The 17,062-nt window shown below is 36.5% G+C and overlaps 1 protein-coding gene and 1 long non-coding RNA gene across 3 annotated transcripts in view; one reads left to right on the top strand and one right to left on the bottom strand.

The window, feature by feature from the left end:
* The window catches only part of LOC121044670 (uncharacterized), a 126,701-nt gene extending 114,321 nt beyond the window's left edge, over window positions 1-12,380 (bottom strand). The window contains exon 1 of the long non-coding RNA XR_005797423.1: window positions 12,126-12,380. This is a non-coding gene — a long non-coding RNA (uncharacterized LOC121044670). The remainder of the gene's footprint in view (window positions 1-12,125) is intronic.
* USP32 (ubiquitin specific peptidase 32) overlaps window positions 1-17,062 on the top strand; it is a 246,595-nt gene that overhangs the window by 168,533 nt on the left and 61,000 nt on the right. For both annotated transcript variants that reach the window (XM_040496917.1, XM_040496916.1), the window contains exon 12: window positions 11,608-11,710. In XM_040496917.1, coding sequence (XP_040352851.1) covers window positions 11,608-11,710 — 103 coding nt within the window. The remainder of the gene's footprint in view (window positions 1-11,607; window positions 11,711-17,062) is intronic.

Genomic DNA, 17,062 nt, shown 5'->3' with positions numbered 1-17,062 from the left:
TGAAATAAGAAAGACATCTTAGGGACACCTGGGTGGCTCAGACGTTAAGCGTCCTTTTGGTTTCAGCTCAGGTCATGATCTCACGGTTCATGAGATTGAGCCCCATGTCGGGCTCTGTGGTGATAGTCCTGAGCCTGCCTGGGATTCTCTCCCTCTCTCTTTCTCTGCCCCTCCTCTGCTCATATGTGCATGCTGTCTCTCCCAAAATAAAAAAACTTTAAAAAAAAAGATATTTTATAAGATGAAAGGTTGCAATTTTTCCTTACTACAAAATAGTTCATGTTTATTGTAAAAAGGTTTTTATAAAGTAAAGCTAAATAAAAAGAAGCAAAAAAAAGCCCATCATCTCTGTATTTATAGGTAATTGCTGTTGACATTTTTTCAACTGTATTGAGGTGTAATTGGTATCTAAAATTGTAAAATATTTAAAGTGTACAATTTGATTTGATATGGGTACAGATTATGAAAGGATTCCAACTGTCAAGTTAACATATCCATCACTATTCCCTCACATATTTCCTTTTTTTAAATTTATTGTTTTAATTTACATCCAAGTTAGCATATAGTACAACAGTTATTTCAGGAGTAGATTCCTTAATGCCCCTTAACCATTTAACTCCCCCCCCCCCCACAATCCCTCCAGTAACCTTCTGTTTGTTCTCCATTTTTAAGAGTCTCTTATGTTTGTCCCCCTCCCTGTTTTTATATTATTTTTACTTCCCTTCCCTTATGTTCACCTGTTTTGTATCTTAAAGTCCTCATATGAGTGAAGTCATATGATCTTTGCCTTTCTCTAATTTTGCCAATTCCATCCACATAATTGCAAATGGCAAGATTTCATTCTTTTTGATTACCAAGTAATACTCCATTGTATATATATATACCACACCTTTATCCATTCATCCATCGATGGACATTTGGGCTCTTTCCATACTTTGGCTATTGTTGATAGTGCAGCATATCTGTATCCCTTGGATAAATACCTAGTAGTGCAATTTCTGGGTCGTAGGGTAGTGCTATTTTTAATTTTTGGAGGGATCTCCATACTGTTTTCCAGACTGGCTACACCAGTTTGCATTCCCATCAGCAGTGCAAAAGAGATCCTCTTTCTCCGCATCCTTGCCAACATCTGTTGTTGCCTGAGTTGTTAATGTTAGCCATTCTGACAGGTGTCAGGTGGTATCTCATTGTGGTTTTGATTTGTATTTCCCTGATGATGAGTGATGTGGAGCATTTTTTCATTTGTTGGTATGCCATGTGGATGTCTTCTTTAGAGAAGTGCCTATGTATGTCTTTTGCCCATTTCTTCACTGGATTATTTGTTTTTTGGGTGTTGAGTTTGATAAGTTCTTTATAGATTTTGGATCCTTTTTTTTTTTTAATTGTAAGAATTTTTTTTTTAATTTTTTTTTCAATGTTTATTTTTTATTTTTGGGACAGAGAGAGACAGAGCATGAACAGGGGAGGGGCAGAGAGAGAGGGAGACACAGAATCGGAAACAGGCTCCAGGCTCTGAGCCATCAGCCCAGAGCCCGACGCGGGGCTCGAACTCCCGGACTGCGAGATCGTGACCTGGCTGAAGTCGGACGCTTAACCGACTGCGCCACCCAGGCACCCCTAATTGTAAGAATATTTAAGGTCTACTCTCTTAGCAAATTTCAGTTATACACAACAGTGTTATCAACTGTAGTCACCATATTATACATCACATCTTCAAACTTTATTTATCTTATAAAAGTTTGTACCCTTTTATCAGCCTGTCTGTATTCTCCCAACCTCCAGCAACTGCTCTTCTACTCTCTGTTTCTGAATTCAACTCTTTTTTTTTTTAAGATTCTGCATATAAGTGATATACCATGCAATATTTGTCTGTCTTTGCCTGCCTTATTTCACTTAGTGTAATGCCTTCCAGACTCATGCATTTTGTTGTAAATGACAGGATTTCCTCTTAAGACTGGATAATATTCCATCATATACATATATATATGTATGTGTATATATATACACCACATTTTGTTTCTATCATATACACACACACACACACACACACATTTTGTTTATCCATTCATTCATTATTGTACACATAGGTTGTTAGCACACCTTGGCTTTTGTGAATAATGCTGCAACGAATATGGAAGTAAAGCTATCATCTTCAAGATCATGATTTTGTTTCCTTTGGTTTTATACCCAGAAGTAGGATTGCTGGATCATATGGTAGTTCTTTTTTTGATTTCATGTGAAACCTAGTTTTTATAGTGACTATTCCAGTTTATATTCCCATCAACAGTGTATAAGGATTCTTTTTTTCTCCACATCTGTGAATGGATATTCATTCTCTCTGGTCTTTTTGATAATAGCCATCCTAACAGGCATGCAGTAGTACCTCATTGTGGTTTTGAGTTGTATTTCCCTGATAATTAGTGGTGTTGAGTACCTTTTCATGTAGCTTTTGGCCATTTGTATGTCTTTTTTAGAAAAACATCTATTCAGGGGCGCCTGGGTGGCGCAGTCGGTTAAGCGTCCGACTTCAGCCAGGTCACAATCTCGCGGTCCGTGAGTTCGAGCCCCGCGTCAGGCTCTGGGCTGATGGCTCAGAGCCTGGAGCCTGTTTCCGATTCTGAGTCTCCCTCTCTCTCTGCCCCTCTCCCATTCATGCTCTGTCTCTCTCTGTCCCAAAAATAAATAAACGTTGAAAAAAAAAAAAAACTTAAAAAAAAAAAAAAAAGAAAAACATCTATTCAGGTTCTTTCCCATTTTAAATTGGATTATTATCTTTTTACTATTAAGTGGTAATGAATTTCATATATGTGTGTGTGTGTGTGTGTGTGTGTGTGTGTGTGTATATATATATTTTTTTTTTTTTGGATATAAGCCCTTATTGGATCTGTGGTTTGCAAATATTTCCTTCCACTGCATAGATTGCCTTTTCATTTTGTTAATGGTTGCACTATTGACACTTTTATATTCATATACCCACATATGTATGCCTCTGATGGGATTTGTAAATGTTTTTTTAAAAATGAGAATATTTCGTGATGCCTGTGTGGCTCGGTCAGTTAAGTGTCTGACTTCAGTTCAGGTCATGATCTCCATTTGTGAGTTCAAGCCCCATGTCAGGCTCTGTGCTGATATCTCAGAGCCTGGAGCCTCCTTTGGATTCTGTGTCTTCCTCTCTCTGCCTCTAGCCCACTCACACTCTGTCTCTCTGTCTCTCAAAAGTAAATAAACATTTAAAAGAAAGAAAGGGGGACACCTGGGTGGCTCAGTCAGTTAATCGTCCAACTTTGGCCCAGGTCATGATCTCTCAGTTCGTGGGTTCGAGCCCTGCATTGGGCTCTGTGCTGATGGCTCAGAGCCTGGAGCCTGCTTTGGATTCTGTGTCTCCCTCTCTCTCTGCTCACACTCTCTCTCTTCTTCAAAAATAAACATTAAAAAAAATTTTTTTAAATAAAAGGAAAGAAGGAAGGATATTTCTAAACACTCTTTTATTTTTGGCCTCCATTTTCACTGCAGATTACATCAAATGACACTTTTACATATCAATAAAAGCCTTTTATAATTTAAATGACTGGCTAGTAGGCCCCATTCATCCCCTATTTTTTAGTCTCTATTTTTCTTTAATATAATTTAGTAATTTAGTAATAAATTCTGTATGCCTTTGGTTAGGTATTTATTTAGGCAGTATTACTTGAGGTGAAATATCTAGGTTAATAGGCCTGCACATTTTTATGGCTATAATTCAATTTTTAATATATCAAGTATCTTTCATTGCTTTAGTGTTACTACTTTTGTGTAGGAAGTTTCAGAAACAAGACTGAATCACTATTAAACTTGGCTTTTAGAATAAATTCAATATATAGTTTGTCACTTACTCTTGAAACTAGTGTGTATGCAAATTTTTCAGTAGTTTCTTCTGGTGTATGACTGCTTGATAAGAGAGTATACTGAATAGAGTTGTTTGGAATACCTGAGGACCGGAAAGAATATGTAGTTAACATTTAAAGAGAAATGCCAATTGAGATTCAGATTAATTTAAGTAGCAAATATATTTTCCATCTTTGTAAAATAGATTCTTGTAGGAGCACTTGGGTGGCTCAGTCACTTAAGTGTCTGACTCTTGATTTCAGCTCAGGTGATGACCTCAGAGTTCATGGGTTTGAGTCCTGCATCGGGCTCCGTGCTGAGAGCATGGAGCCTGCTTCAGATTTTCTCTCTCCCCACCTCTCTCTGCCCATCCCCTGCTCGCTCTCTCTCTTAAAATAAATGAACTTAACAAAAACTGGATTCTTTTAAAAAATGGTTTTGGTTTTTTTTTTAAATTTTTTTTAACGTTTATTTATTTTTGAGACAGAGAGAGACAGAGCATGAATGGGGGAGGGGCAGAGAGAGGGAGACACAGAATCTGAAACAGGCTCCAGGCTCTGAGCCATCAGCCTAGAGCCCGATGCGGGGCTCGAACTCACGGACCGCGAGATCGTGACCTGAGCTGAAGTCGGACGCTTAACCGACTGAGCCACCCAGGCGCCCCCCCAAAAATGGTTATTTTTTTAAATAATTTTTAGCTGTATCCATTTTGAAAATGTTTTCATAAAAACTCTAGTCTCATGTAGTCATTTTAATTTTCATGCTCAGAAAACTCATTCTTATTTACTCATCTTGTATTCAGATGTTGACAGTGTTGTCTTGATTTTTTCTGATTTTTAACTGTCATAAAATAAAACTTTAAAGTACATTTAAGTGTACAAATGAGATATGGTAAAGAAATACTGAAAGGCTTTTATGTAGCTGCAGTAGCTTTTTCTTACAGTATTGTAATCTAATTTCATCACATGCTAATATCTTATGAAGTCAGTGTGACTTAGTATACATATTAAGAATGCTATCTAGATAAGCACCAGGTGATGTATGGAATTGTTGAATCAGTATATTGTACACCTGAAAGTAAAATAACATTGTATGTTAGCTAACTGGAATTAAAATAAAAACTTAAAAAAATGCTGTATAACCTGTATATACATTTCTTGGCTTAATTATTTTGCAAATGCTTATAACATCCCTATTTTAAAATATAATACTGGTAAAATCTCATGTTTTTATAGAACTTTGTTCTTTACACAGTAGTTCCATTTGCATTATTTCATCTATTCCCTAGAATAACTGCTTTAACTTGTTGGGATGAGCACTGGGTGTTGTACAGAAACCATTTTGACAATAAATTATATTAAAAGAAAGAATAACTGCTTTAAATTAGTATCACCATCCCATTTTATAGAAGAGGAAACTGAGAACACAAAAGTTGAGGAACTTATTACCAAAAATTGCATGGAAGTGGCAGGATCAAGTCAATGACTTTTTTCATTGAAAACACAAATAATCTGCCTCTGTATTCCTTATTTTTACTAAATCTGAATTTTAAATTCTAGATTCCAAAGTGGTTCATTTCATTTTTGACTTTTGAGTTTTGTGTTATTTTGACTGCATTTTTACTCCTAGAAATTCATTTGAATTTAGGGGCGCCTGGGTGGCACAGTCGGTTAAGCGTCCGACTTCAGCCAGGTCACGATCTCGCGGTCTGTGAGTTCGAGCCCCGCGTCAGGCTCTGGGCTGATGGCTCAGAGCCTGGAGCCTGTTTCCGATTGTGTGTCTCCCTCTCTCTCTGCCCCTCCCCCGTTCATGCTCTGTCTCTCTCCCAAAAATAAATAAACGTTGAAAAAAAAAAAAAAAGAAATTCATTTGAATTTGTCGGATGATTTTTAAAGTATGAATCGGGTTGGTATATATGCAATGAGATGAAAGAAATATTTCTCTCTAACTTAAAGAATCAGTAATTTATATCAAAATTAGTATTTCTGCAATGGCTGAGTACAGATGTCAGCAAATCCTCCCTGAAAAGCAACTGGACAAAATAGAACATTGTACAAAATTGTCAGCCAGCTATTTTAGGACTTTGGAAATGGACCAAATCTATTCGACAATTGGGAAGCATTTATTCAAGAAAAACCACTAAACCTTGGTAAGGATAATGGGAATCTGTGGTAATTTTACTTGGGGCTGTTCCCATTCCTTCCTACCCAACATGATAGTTTTACCAAGGCAGAGATGATAAGGCTGACTTAATTTGGAATAGGACAGGCATGAATGCCTGCCCAAGAAAATTGTGCATATACACAATATTTATATTTGTGTGTGTGTATATATATTGTCATATATATTTATATGACAATCATGTTGGCAAACAATCAGGGAACATCATTAGCTTGGGGTTGAGATACTGATTAAGGAAAACACCAGACTGACAGGCCAGTCAAAATTTTAACCAAGAGATCCAGGGAACAAGATGACCATAATGAGTATTGATATATTTCACCATATCACAAATGATCTGGAAGCCTGCTCATATACAAGGCTAGGCCCAAGCTCAGCAGAAACCAAGGAGGACCGTAGCTATCTATTCATTCCTGGTTGAATGTGAGACCTTGCACATGCAAAAAGTAAAAACCAAGGAAGTTCGTTATCTGCCTGAACTTCGCATCATTTTTCAAAGTGCGAACTCTTTCATCAAGAAAAAGTGTAAGTATTACTGGCTTGAGATGTTTCAGCATAGCCCCTCACCAGTTATTGTCTGATCAGTAAATTTTGCTGTTCCCAAGGAAGCCAAACTTAAATGTAAAAAATAATAAAACTGAGCTGCCTCACACTGCAGGGGAAACAGACTTTAGAATTAGTCCAGGAAGTCACAAGACAAAACACACAGGTGGTATCAGAATCCAGAGTTGGTGAAACATATTATCAAATATGTCCAGTTCTCAATAACAGAAGATCATGAAACATACAAAAAATAGAAAACGTGACCCATATACCGTGGTGGTGGTGGTGGTGACAACACTAGATAATAGAAACTGTCACTGAAGTAGCCTCAGATGTTTGACTTAGGACACAAAGATTTCACAGCAGTTGTTATAAATGTTTTCAGTGCTAAAGGAAGCTTTGTTTAAAGATTTAAAGGAAAATATAATGACAATAACTAGTCAAATATAAAATATCAATAAGGAGATAAAAATTTTAAAAGTGAACTCAATGGAAATTCTGGAGTTGAAAATTACAATAAATGAAATGAAAATTCGCTACAGGGACTCAGCAACCGATTAGAGTTGCAGAGAAATAATTAGCAAAATAGAATATAGATCAATAGAGATTTTCCAGTATGAAGAACAGAGAGAATAAATAAAAATGAACAGAACCTGAGGTGTGTGAAACACCAGAGACAGGTATACCAATACACACATAATGGAAGTCCCAAAAGGAGGAAAGGAGCAGAAAAAAATATTTGACAAAATAATGGCTGGATCTTCTAAAAGTATTGAAAGTCACTGATCCAAGAAGCCCAACAAACTGCAAGCAGGTTAAAAACAGATCCACATCTAAACATATCACAGTCAAACTGTTCAAAGTTACAATGAGAAGATCTTAAAAGCAGGAAGAGAAAAATGACTCCTTCTGTAGAAGGCAATAAGATTAATGGCTGACCTTTTTTTTTTTTTCTTTTAGAAATGATAGGGGTCGGTAGGCAGTGTGATGACATTCAGAGTGTTGAAGGGGGAAAACTGTTAACCCAGAATTCTTTATCCAGCAGAATTATCCTTCAGAAATTAAGGTAATTTGAAAACAGTCCATACAAACACTATTGCTAGTTAACATGTCTTAAATACTGAAGGAATAAAATACTTAAAATATTGAAGGAACTTCTTCATGCTAAAACAAAGTGACCCCAGACAATAATTTGAATTACATAAAGACATATAGAGCACCAGTAAACATAATGATATCCCAATACATTTCTGTTTCACCTTTTGACTGACTTAAAATACAAAATCATAAGACAATAATTTGAAAGCTATGAAATTAGTATTAATCTGAAGTAGCATGTGTTAAGCTTTATTTTGTAACTCTAAAGCAGCCATAAGAATATAATCCCAAATATAGTTTCTTTAAAAAGATAATTAAAATGATATGCTATCTAATACAGAAGAATCTAATACAAAAGAAGGAAGTAAAGGAGGAATAGAAAATCAAAAATACTTGAGATAAATAGAAAACAAGTAACAAAATGGTAGGCACAAATCCATATCAATAATTAAGTATAAATGGATTAAACAATTATCAAAAGCTAGACTGATTTTTTTTAATCCAAATATTTGAGATTCAAAGACACAAATAGATTCAAAGTAAAATGCTGAAATAAATATAACCATGCATATTTAGGAAAAAATGGCTTTTAGACAAAGAATTGTTACTACACAGACATTTTATAATGGTAAGTTGCAGTTCTTCAAGAAAATATAAAGTTGTAAATGTATATGCACCCAGCAGCAGAACACTCCACCCAACAACAGCAGGGTACATATTCAAGTATACGTGATATTGTCTAGGACAGACTATATGTTAAGCCATGGATTATTACACTGTGGCCCATTGGCTAACTTTGGTCCACTACCTGATTTTATACAGCCTACAAGCTAGAAATGTTTTTTTACACTCTTTTTATATATCAAGAACCATAAAGCCTGGTTTGAGAGAAGTTAAAATCTAAAGATAGGTCAATTGAAGCTGTTGAGACTGAGTAGTAGAAAGACAAAAGAACTAAGGGAAATGAACAGAGTTTAGTGGACCTGTTGAAATAGCAGCAACTGTACCATCATACACATAGGAATCCCAGAAGGAGAAGAGAAAAAGTGGCAGAATACTTGAAGAAATAATGGGTCCAAACTCCCCACACTTGATAAATGATAGGAACCTAAACATTAGAAAAGCTCATCGAGCTCCAAGAAGGATAACACTGTAAGTGATTTACACCAAGACTCATTTTAATCAGATGATCAGAAGCCAGAGACAGAGAAAAATTTTAAAGTAGCAAGAGAAAAGCTATCCACCACATGCAGTAGATCTTCAATAAGATTAACAGCAGGTTTCTCATCAGAAATCTTGGAATCCAGGAGTGAGCAGAATGGTACTTTTATTCTGTATCTAGGAAAAATATTTTTTTCAAAAGTGATTTGGATTTTAAGTTGAATTCTTACATGTGACAATAAAAACCATGAGCAACCAAAGAAAAAATAGATAAATTTGACCATCAAAATTTATTTATTTTTATTTTTTTAATTTAAGTTTATTTTGAGAGAGAAGGATTGTGCACATGTGAGCAGGGGGGAGGGGCAGAGAGAGAGGACAGAGAGAGAATCCCAAACAGGATCTACACTGTCAGTGCAGAGCCCATTGAGGGGCTCAAACTCAGGAACTGTGGGATCATGACCTGAGCTGAAATCAAGAGTGGGACGCTTAACCAACTGAGCCACTCAAGTGCCCCTGACCATCAAAATTTTAGACTGTTTATCGGGGCGTCTGGGTGTCTCAGTCAGTTAAGCATCTGACTTCAACTCAGGTCATGATCTCATGGTTCGTGAGTTCATGACCCATGTCAGGCTCTGTGCTGACGGCTCAGAGCCTGGAGACTGCTTCAGATTCTGTATCTTCCTTTCTCTCTCTCTCTCTCCCTCCCCTGCTTTCTCTCTCTCTCTCTCTCTCAAAAATAAATATTAAAAAAAATTTTTTTAACTTATGTTTATCAAAGGACATTGTCAAGAAAGTGACAAAACAACCTACAAAATGGAGATAATATTTGTAAATCACAGATCTGCCAGGGGTCAACTAACCAGGGGTCAACTAACTAACTCCTATAGCTCACTAACAAAAAGAAAACTCAATTAAAAACTGGGTAAAGGACTTGAATACACATTTCTCCAGAGATGACCTACAGATGGTCATCGAGCACGTAAAAAGATACTCAAAATCATTAGTCATTAAGGAAATGCAACTCAAAAACTACAATGATTCTGCTTTGCACTTACTAGGATGTTTATAATTAAAAAAATGGAAAATAATTTTGTAAGGATGTGGAGAAATTGGGACACTGATATATCACTGGTGGAAATATAAAATGGTATAGCTGCTGTGTGGAAAAGTTGGTAGTTCCTCAACATGGAATCCCATGTAACCTGGCAATTCCACTTCTAGGTATATACCCCAAACGGTTGAAAACAGGGACTCAGACACTTGTAAACAAATGTTCATAGCAACACTATATACAATAAGTAGTAAGTGGAAACAGCCCAAGTTGCCATCAGTGGATGAATAGGTAAACACAATGTGGTATATGCATACTGTGGAATATTATTCAGCCGTAAAAAGCAACGATGTATTCCTATGTGCAGCAACATGGATGAACCTCACAAATGAAAAAAGCCAGATATAAGAGGTCACATATTGTATGATTCTATTTATATGAAATATCCAGAATAGGTAAATGAATAGATAAAGAGAACAGAGTGGTGATTGTCAAGGGCTGGGGGAAGGGAAATAACTGCCTAATGTATCACTACTCAGTTGGGATGTATGAAAATGTTTTGGAGAAATACACATAACATAAAAGTGACCATTTAAAGCATAACAGTCCCCTGGCATTAGTACATTCAAAATAGGCAACCAACACCTTATGTTATGAATTTCTCCTCGTAAAAGTTTTTTTTAAATCACCATGTGTTACCACTTCATACCCACTTGAACGTTTGATAGAAAAGACAGGCAATAACAAGTGTTACCAAGAATGTGGAAAAACTAGAACCATTGTACCTTACTGATGGGAATGTTAAATGGTGCAGCCACTTTGGAGAATAGATTGCCAGTTTCAGATTATCAGATGTTAGGTAGATAAACAAAATGTGTATACAGACCTTTGGAATGATTTTAAGTAATATTTGGAATGGAATTAAAAGACACAAACTAATGATATCTGCTGCAACATAGATGAACCTCAAAAACATTATGGTAAGGAAAAGAGGCCAGGTATAAAAGACCATGTGTTGTATTATTCCATGTATATGAAATGTTCAGAAAAGGGCAAATTGTAAGAGATAGAAAATAGACTGGTAGTTTCCTGGCTGAGGGTGGTAATGTAACTTGACTAAATGTGGGTACAGGATAGCTTTTGGGGGTAATTGAAATATTCTAGAATTGGATTCTGGTGATGGTTGCACATGTTTATAAATTTACCAAAATCAGGGGCGCCTGGGTGGCGCAGTCGGTTAAGCGTCCGACTTCAGCCAGGTCACGATCTCGCAGTCCGGGAGTTCGAGCCCTGCGTCAGGCTCTGGGCTGATGGCTCAGAGCCTGGAGCCTGTTTCCGATTCTGTGTCTCCCTCTCTCTCTGCCCCTCCCCCGTTCATGCTCTGTCTCTCTCTGTCCCAAAAATAAATAAACGTTGAAAAAAAAAATTTACCAAAATCATTGAGCTGTACGCTGAATTCAGGTAAATTTTGTGTTATGTAAGTTAGTCCTCAGTAAAGCTGTTTTTAAAACATCAGTGTGAAGCCTGATAGTGGTATTTAGGACTCCTAAATTTGGCTTACCAGTGTTTTACTAATTTAAACTATGGCAGTCCCCCAAGTATATGTGTCATGTTTTTCCTTTGTAAAAATTTCTAATGATAATTTGTGGATGTGTGGTCATCTGTTTCATACTATTTGATATACTGAATGTCTTTTGTATGTACAGAGGATGGTTAGAACGAGAGAGCAGGTATGGTCTGCAACCAGGACACAATTGGTTTATCATCTCCATGCAGTGGTGGCAGCAGTGGAAAGAATATGTCAAATATGTGAGTATGACCCCCCTATGTAATATTTCATAGGATTTTCAACTCTATCAGACTTTGGTGGCTCCTGGCCAGTAATAAAATCCTTCTACATAGATGAGGATTTGATGGGGAAAGAAATGAGTACCTGTGTGATATATTTGCTATAGACCAAGCTCTGTGCTTGTACTGCCACATAAATTTCCTGCCTTGAAACAACTCTGTGAGGAAGGTGATAATGGACGCATGGGTGCATGTATATGCATTTTACATATCTCATTTAATGCTCACAATATCCCTGGGAGAAAAGTGGTATTATATTCATTTTACCTGTGATGTACCTAAGGCTGAAATTAAAGGTGACCTAAATATCTTGCTTACTGGGATCAAACCTAAGGTCTGACTTTTAAGCCAGTGGTATCTCAACCACATCACTTACCTTATCCTTCATTTGTTCACCTTTTTCATCAAAATGTTGAAGACCCTTAGGTAAGAAGTGTTGATTTTTCTGTTCAAGAAAGTTAATTTCAGGACTAACATTAGATTCAGTTTCTAAATGATAATCTGCCATTGTTCCAAATAAAGAGTTAAAAGAGGAATTCTCAGTGAAAATTCTAGAGTCTTTATGTATGTATGTGTGTATTTTGATTGTTTATTTTGAGAGAGATCACACGCGAGTGAGGGAGAGGCGGAGAGAGAGGGAGAGAGAATCCCAAGCAGGCTCCATACTGTCAGTGGACTCAATCTCATGAACTATGAGATCATGACCTGAGCCAAAGTCAAGAGTTAGATGCTTAACTGACAGAGCCACCCAGGCACCCCTAGAGTCTTATGTAAAACAAAGAATGGATTTTTCTTCAGTATGAAAAGACTCAGAGTAATGCTAGGAATCGTACTTCTCCCATTTTTGGAGAGCCAGTTGATATATAGATTCATCGTTAGTTACCAAATGGTCACCAACCAAATGATCACTAACCTGATAGTTTGATTCATATTTTTTCCTGTATGTCCTTTTGTGTCATTGCTTATTTATCAGAATGTTAGTAGATGTTCACATTATTTACTTCATTATTCTAACTGGTTCTTTTTCCATTTTGCAGAGTTTAATATTGTGTTTTCACATATAAAATATGTTATTTGGAAAAAATAGACTGATGTTGTTGAAGGAGAAGTAGGCAAATGACTTCAAACTTTGTAGGTAGATAATGATGGTGAATGTAGGTAGAAAATGAAAACATTGAGGTAAAGCATCAAGTCTTTTTTGAAATGCTTTTTGTTCTTTATATTCTTAAATTGGCCTTAGAATTAATGGTTATTAAAGTCTTACTGGCTACAGACTCAAAGAAAATCCTCATTTTGTGTTTTGAAGTGTTATTTTTATTTCCTGTAGGAACATGGTAGAGGTCTTGTTCTTAGCAGCACATCTCTCATAAATGAAGTGCACTCAAGTGCAGTGTTGAGAACACAAACCTGATTTGCTCTTGCTTCCCATAACCCTTCTGTGCATGAAAAGAATTAGTGGAGGGTAGTAAGGGAGAGATATAGAGGTGGAAATCTACACTTAAGTATCATATTCTCTCTACTGTGGCATTCTGTATTGTTGTCTAGTATGTCTGTCAAATGCAGACTTAAAGTTTACTTTAAAATGAAACTGGTTAACTGTTGTGAGAAAGGTATCAATTTATGTGTAGGGAAAAGTAGCAGAGACTTAAGGCAACTTACTTAATAAGGGGGAAAAATGTAAATTGAGTAAGAGCAGTCTTTTCTGAAGATATGTATTAGAAAAGTGATCTTTAGTAAATAAAAGGTAACTTTGTTTTATATGCAAATAACTATTTTAAAAAATGACATTCTGGGCCTCATCTGTAAAATGAGATTAAGAACAGTAACCTGCATCATAGCATGTTAAGAAGATTAAAGGAGCTGATACATGTGAAGCATTCAAAACAAAAAAAATTTTTTAATGTTTGTTTATTTTTGAGAGAGAGAGCGTGAGCAGGGAGGGACAGATAGAGACACAGAATCCGAAGCACGCTCCAGGCTCTGAGCAGTCAGCACAGAGCCTGATATGGGGCTCAAACCCACAAACTGTGAGATCATGACCTGAGCGGAAGTCAGACGCTCAACTGACTGAGCCACCCAGACACCCCTATGAAGCATTTTAGGACAGTGTCTGGTACATTGTAAGTACTGAAGTATTACCTAATAGTCTGAGAAAACAGTATAGGATAATAGCAGTGAGCTTGTACTCCTTGTGGTAGAGTCCTGGACCTGCTACTTGCTGTATGACTTTAAACAAGTTACTTATCCTTTCCCCACCTCAGTTTCTTCATATGAACAACAAGATTATTTCAATAGGGTTGTTATAAAGAATTAAATAAATTAACATTTGTGAAGCACTTGGCCCCATGCCTGGCAAGTAGAAACCTTATGTAAAGTTAGGGAAGTAATGGTAGTAATATTAACAGTGGTTTTAGCAGCAGTAGCAATAGTAATTAATGATTTCTATTTACCTTTGCAGTATATAGCAATTTTGGCAAATACTTTAAGAAAAATTAATTGGTGCTTTTATTGTTTTGGATAATTTGATCTTACTGTGGGCTTAATCTGCCCACCTAATAAGACCATCAATTAGCTTTAGTTAATGTCTCCATAAAATGGCATACTCTGTAGTGGTTTACCTCAAATTTGCTATGATTGACTTGAGGTTGAATATTTGATCTGCACATGCAATCTGTTCATTAATGAGCCAAAGGTATTTCTACCATGTGAAATCTCCCTTTGTAAAAATGTAAATGAGGAGAAATGGTGAAATCTTTTTTGTTTGTCATCATTGTAGTATATATGTTTGTCTTTCCTCCTGTTTGAGAACTGAGGGAGCAGTGTTACTACTCATGTACTAGTACTCATGAGTACTAGTGCTCATGTACTAGTCTTATTGTTATTATGATTTATTATTATTACATAATGCTTCTAATCTAAGAAACATTTGAAGCACTTCTCTTTTTTGAATTTATAGACAAAGCCTCTGAGGTCTCTTTAGGTTTTATAATTGCACAGAGTTGTATTAGGCAATTACTTTATTACTCGACCTAGATTTCTAGAGCTTGGGTCTCTTGATTCCTACCTTAGTGCTTTTTCCATTACTCTATACTGCCTTCCATTTTTTGAAAACCAGCATTGCAGACTAATGTAATATAAAATTGGCATAACTAGTAGTTGTTTAAGTTAATACTTGGAATATACATATGTATAAAAAGAAGTAGCATCATCACTGATAGAGAAGAAAATGAATCCTGACCCTTATTTTGGAACATCATTAATCATTTGATACAACTCAGAAGGAATCATGAAATGCTCAAAATAGAATTATCGTATGTTAAAGTGCCACATAGCCCTTTTAGGAATCATCGACTCAAGAGAATGAGGAAAATTTTCACCCTGGGTGAAACCTTATCTACTGTAGAGACCTATCTTCTTAAAAACACAGGACAGTTGCTAATAGTTCCAGAGCCAGAAGTCACTAAAAACAAAACAAAAGATCCTTTGATATTTAGGGGAAAAAATTTCCAGAGCAACTGGAAATAACACTCTCAGAAAGAGCCAGTGACTACAGTATATGACCATTATTGGTTTGCTTAACATGCAGAAGGAAAGATTAGTTGACTGAAAATGTTGATAATTTCACCGAAAGCAAGAGTGGAAGCAATGACCTGAAAAATAGAGGAGGAAGGGGAAAGAAGAAAGAACCTGAGTAATGGTGACAGTTTCAGGCAATGCCGGACACCGAAAGCAGTAGATTCCTAGAATGGCAAAGAAAGTCAGACAGTGAAAAGACAGACCACTCTAGTTGGAACAGTGGGAAATAAGTGAAGAAAAGCTCTTACTCTCTAAGTCTAAAAAGGTTATCATTCACTGCACCATGTTAAAAGCATATGGTACAGTGTGCAGTCACTGGCAGCAAAGATTTCAGTCTCTGATAAGCTATTAAAATCATTCTATTGCTAAATTATTGTAAAACTTAAAGTAATTATAGTGCATAAACAAACTTAAAATAAATGGAATAGAGAAATGAAATATAAATTTTAAAAAGAGCTTCCTGTCAACCATGTGATAGTTATGCACCCACCATTTAAGGTCAAGAACAGTTACAGCAAAAATAAAGTCATTTTTCTGGACGATAACGGAGTGATCTAGGAGAAGACTTTAATTTTTCAAAAGTTATTCTTTCAAAATGGCTATGCTATCAGTCTTACTCCTTCTTTATAGGAAAGAAGTAAATGACCCAAAAGCTCACTAAAATCTGAATCTGTTTAGAGTTTTAATTTATTTTTTTAAGAAGAGCTTAACTTTATTATTTTTTTAATGTTTACTTTTGACAGAGAGAGAGCAAGCGAGCATGAGTGAGGTAAAGGCAGAGAGAGAGAGGGAGACAGAAGATCCAAAGTGAGCTCTACACTAAGAGCAGAGAGCCCAGTGTGGGGCTCGAACTCACGAACCATGAGATCATGACCTGAGCTGAAGTCAGATGCTTAAGTGACCGAGCCATCCAGGCCCCCTTCCCAGCTGTTTTTAGAGCCAGTTTGTATCTTGGTTAGCAACTCACTCCTTACACCCACACCCCAGATTGAGTTTGGCTTTGGGCCCTTGATCTTTAAACAAGGGAGACTGACCTCTGTGGGTTGTTAAGTTTTAGGATTCTTTATCTTCCTCTCTACCCCATTCCATGTAATCTTGTTCCTGAGATCAGAGAATTGGTAGAAGACTGTGGGAATCACAAGTATAAACCCTGTAGAAATGGGATTGTCTAGTTAATAAGGAATCAGAACCTAAATTGACTTCCAAGAAGAGAACCTGTGTTCAGACCTGGTGGGTGGGACTGACAGTAGGCCATGTGGTAGGCATATTGCCTTATCCTGAGAGCATCCTTCCCCCATGACCTCTATTCGTTCTCAGATTTTATTTATTTTTATGTGGAAGACATTGAACACAAAGCAAATAGCCTATATGTAATTTGCCATTTTTTCAGGGGTGTGCACATTGTTCCAGAAAAGTGGTTCTCTGACTTGACTGTGCATTGGAATCACCTGGGTTAAAAGAAAAACACCTGGTGCCCTGATCCTCACCCTCAGAAATTCTGATTTAATTGATTTGGGTGCCACCTTGGCCTTGGGATTTTAAAATCTTCCCAAGTGATGCTAATGTGCCATTAAGTTGGAGAACTGCTAAGAGAGAAATTCCAGAATATCTCTCCCCGAAGGAAGAAGACTGTATTGGCAGATAAGGAAAAAAAAAAAAAAAAAAAAAAAAAAAATCAACTATTGGAAGTGAAAAGCAAGTTCCAGAGCAAGTAATACATTCAAGAAGCAATCAGTT

This window comes from Herpailurus yagouaroundi, unplaced genomic scaffold, assembly GCF_014898765.1.
Source record: "Herpailurus yagouaroundi ecotype Mexico unplaced genomic scaffold, PumYag 189, whole genome shotgun sequence".
Lineage (NCBI taxonomy): Eukaryota > Metazoa > Chordata > Mammalia > Carnivora > Felidae > Herpailurus > Herpailurus yagouaroundi.
Note: the sequence above shows the minus strand (reverse complement) of the source record. Positions and strands in the feature narration are given on the sequence as shown.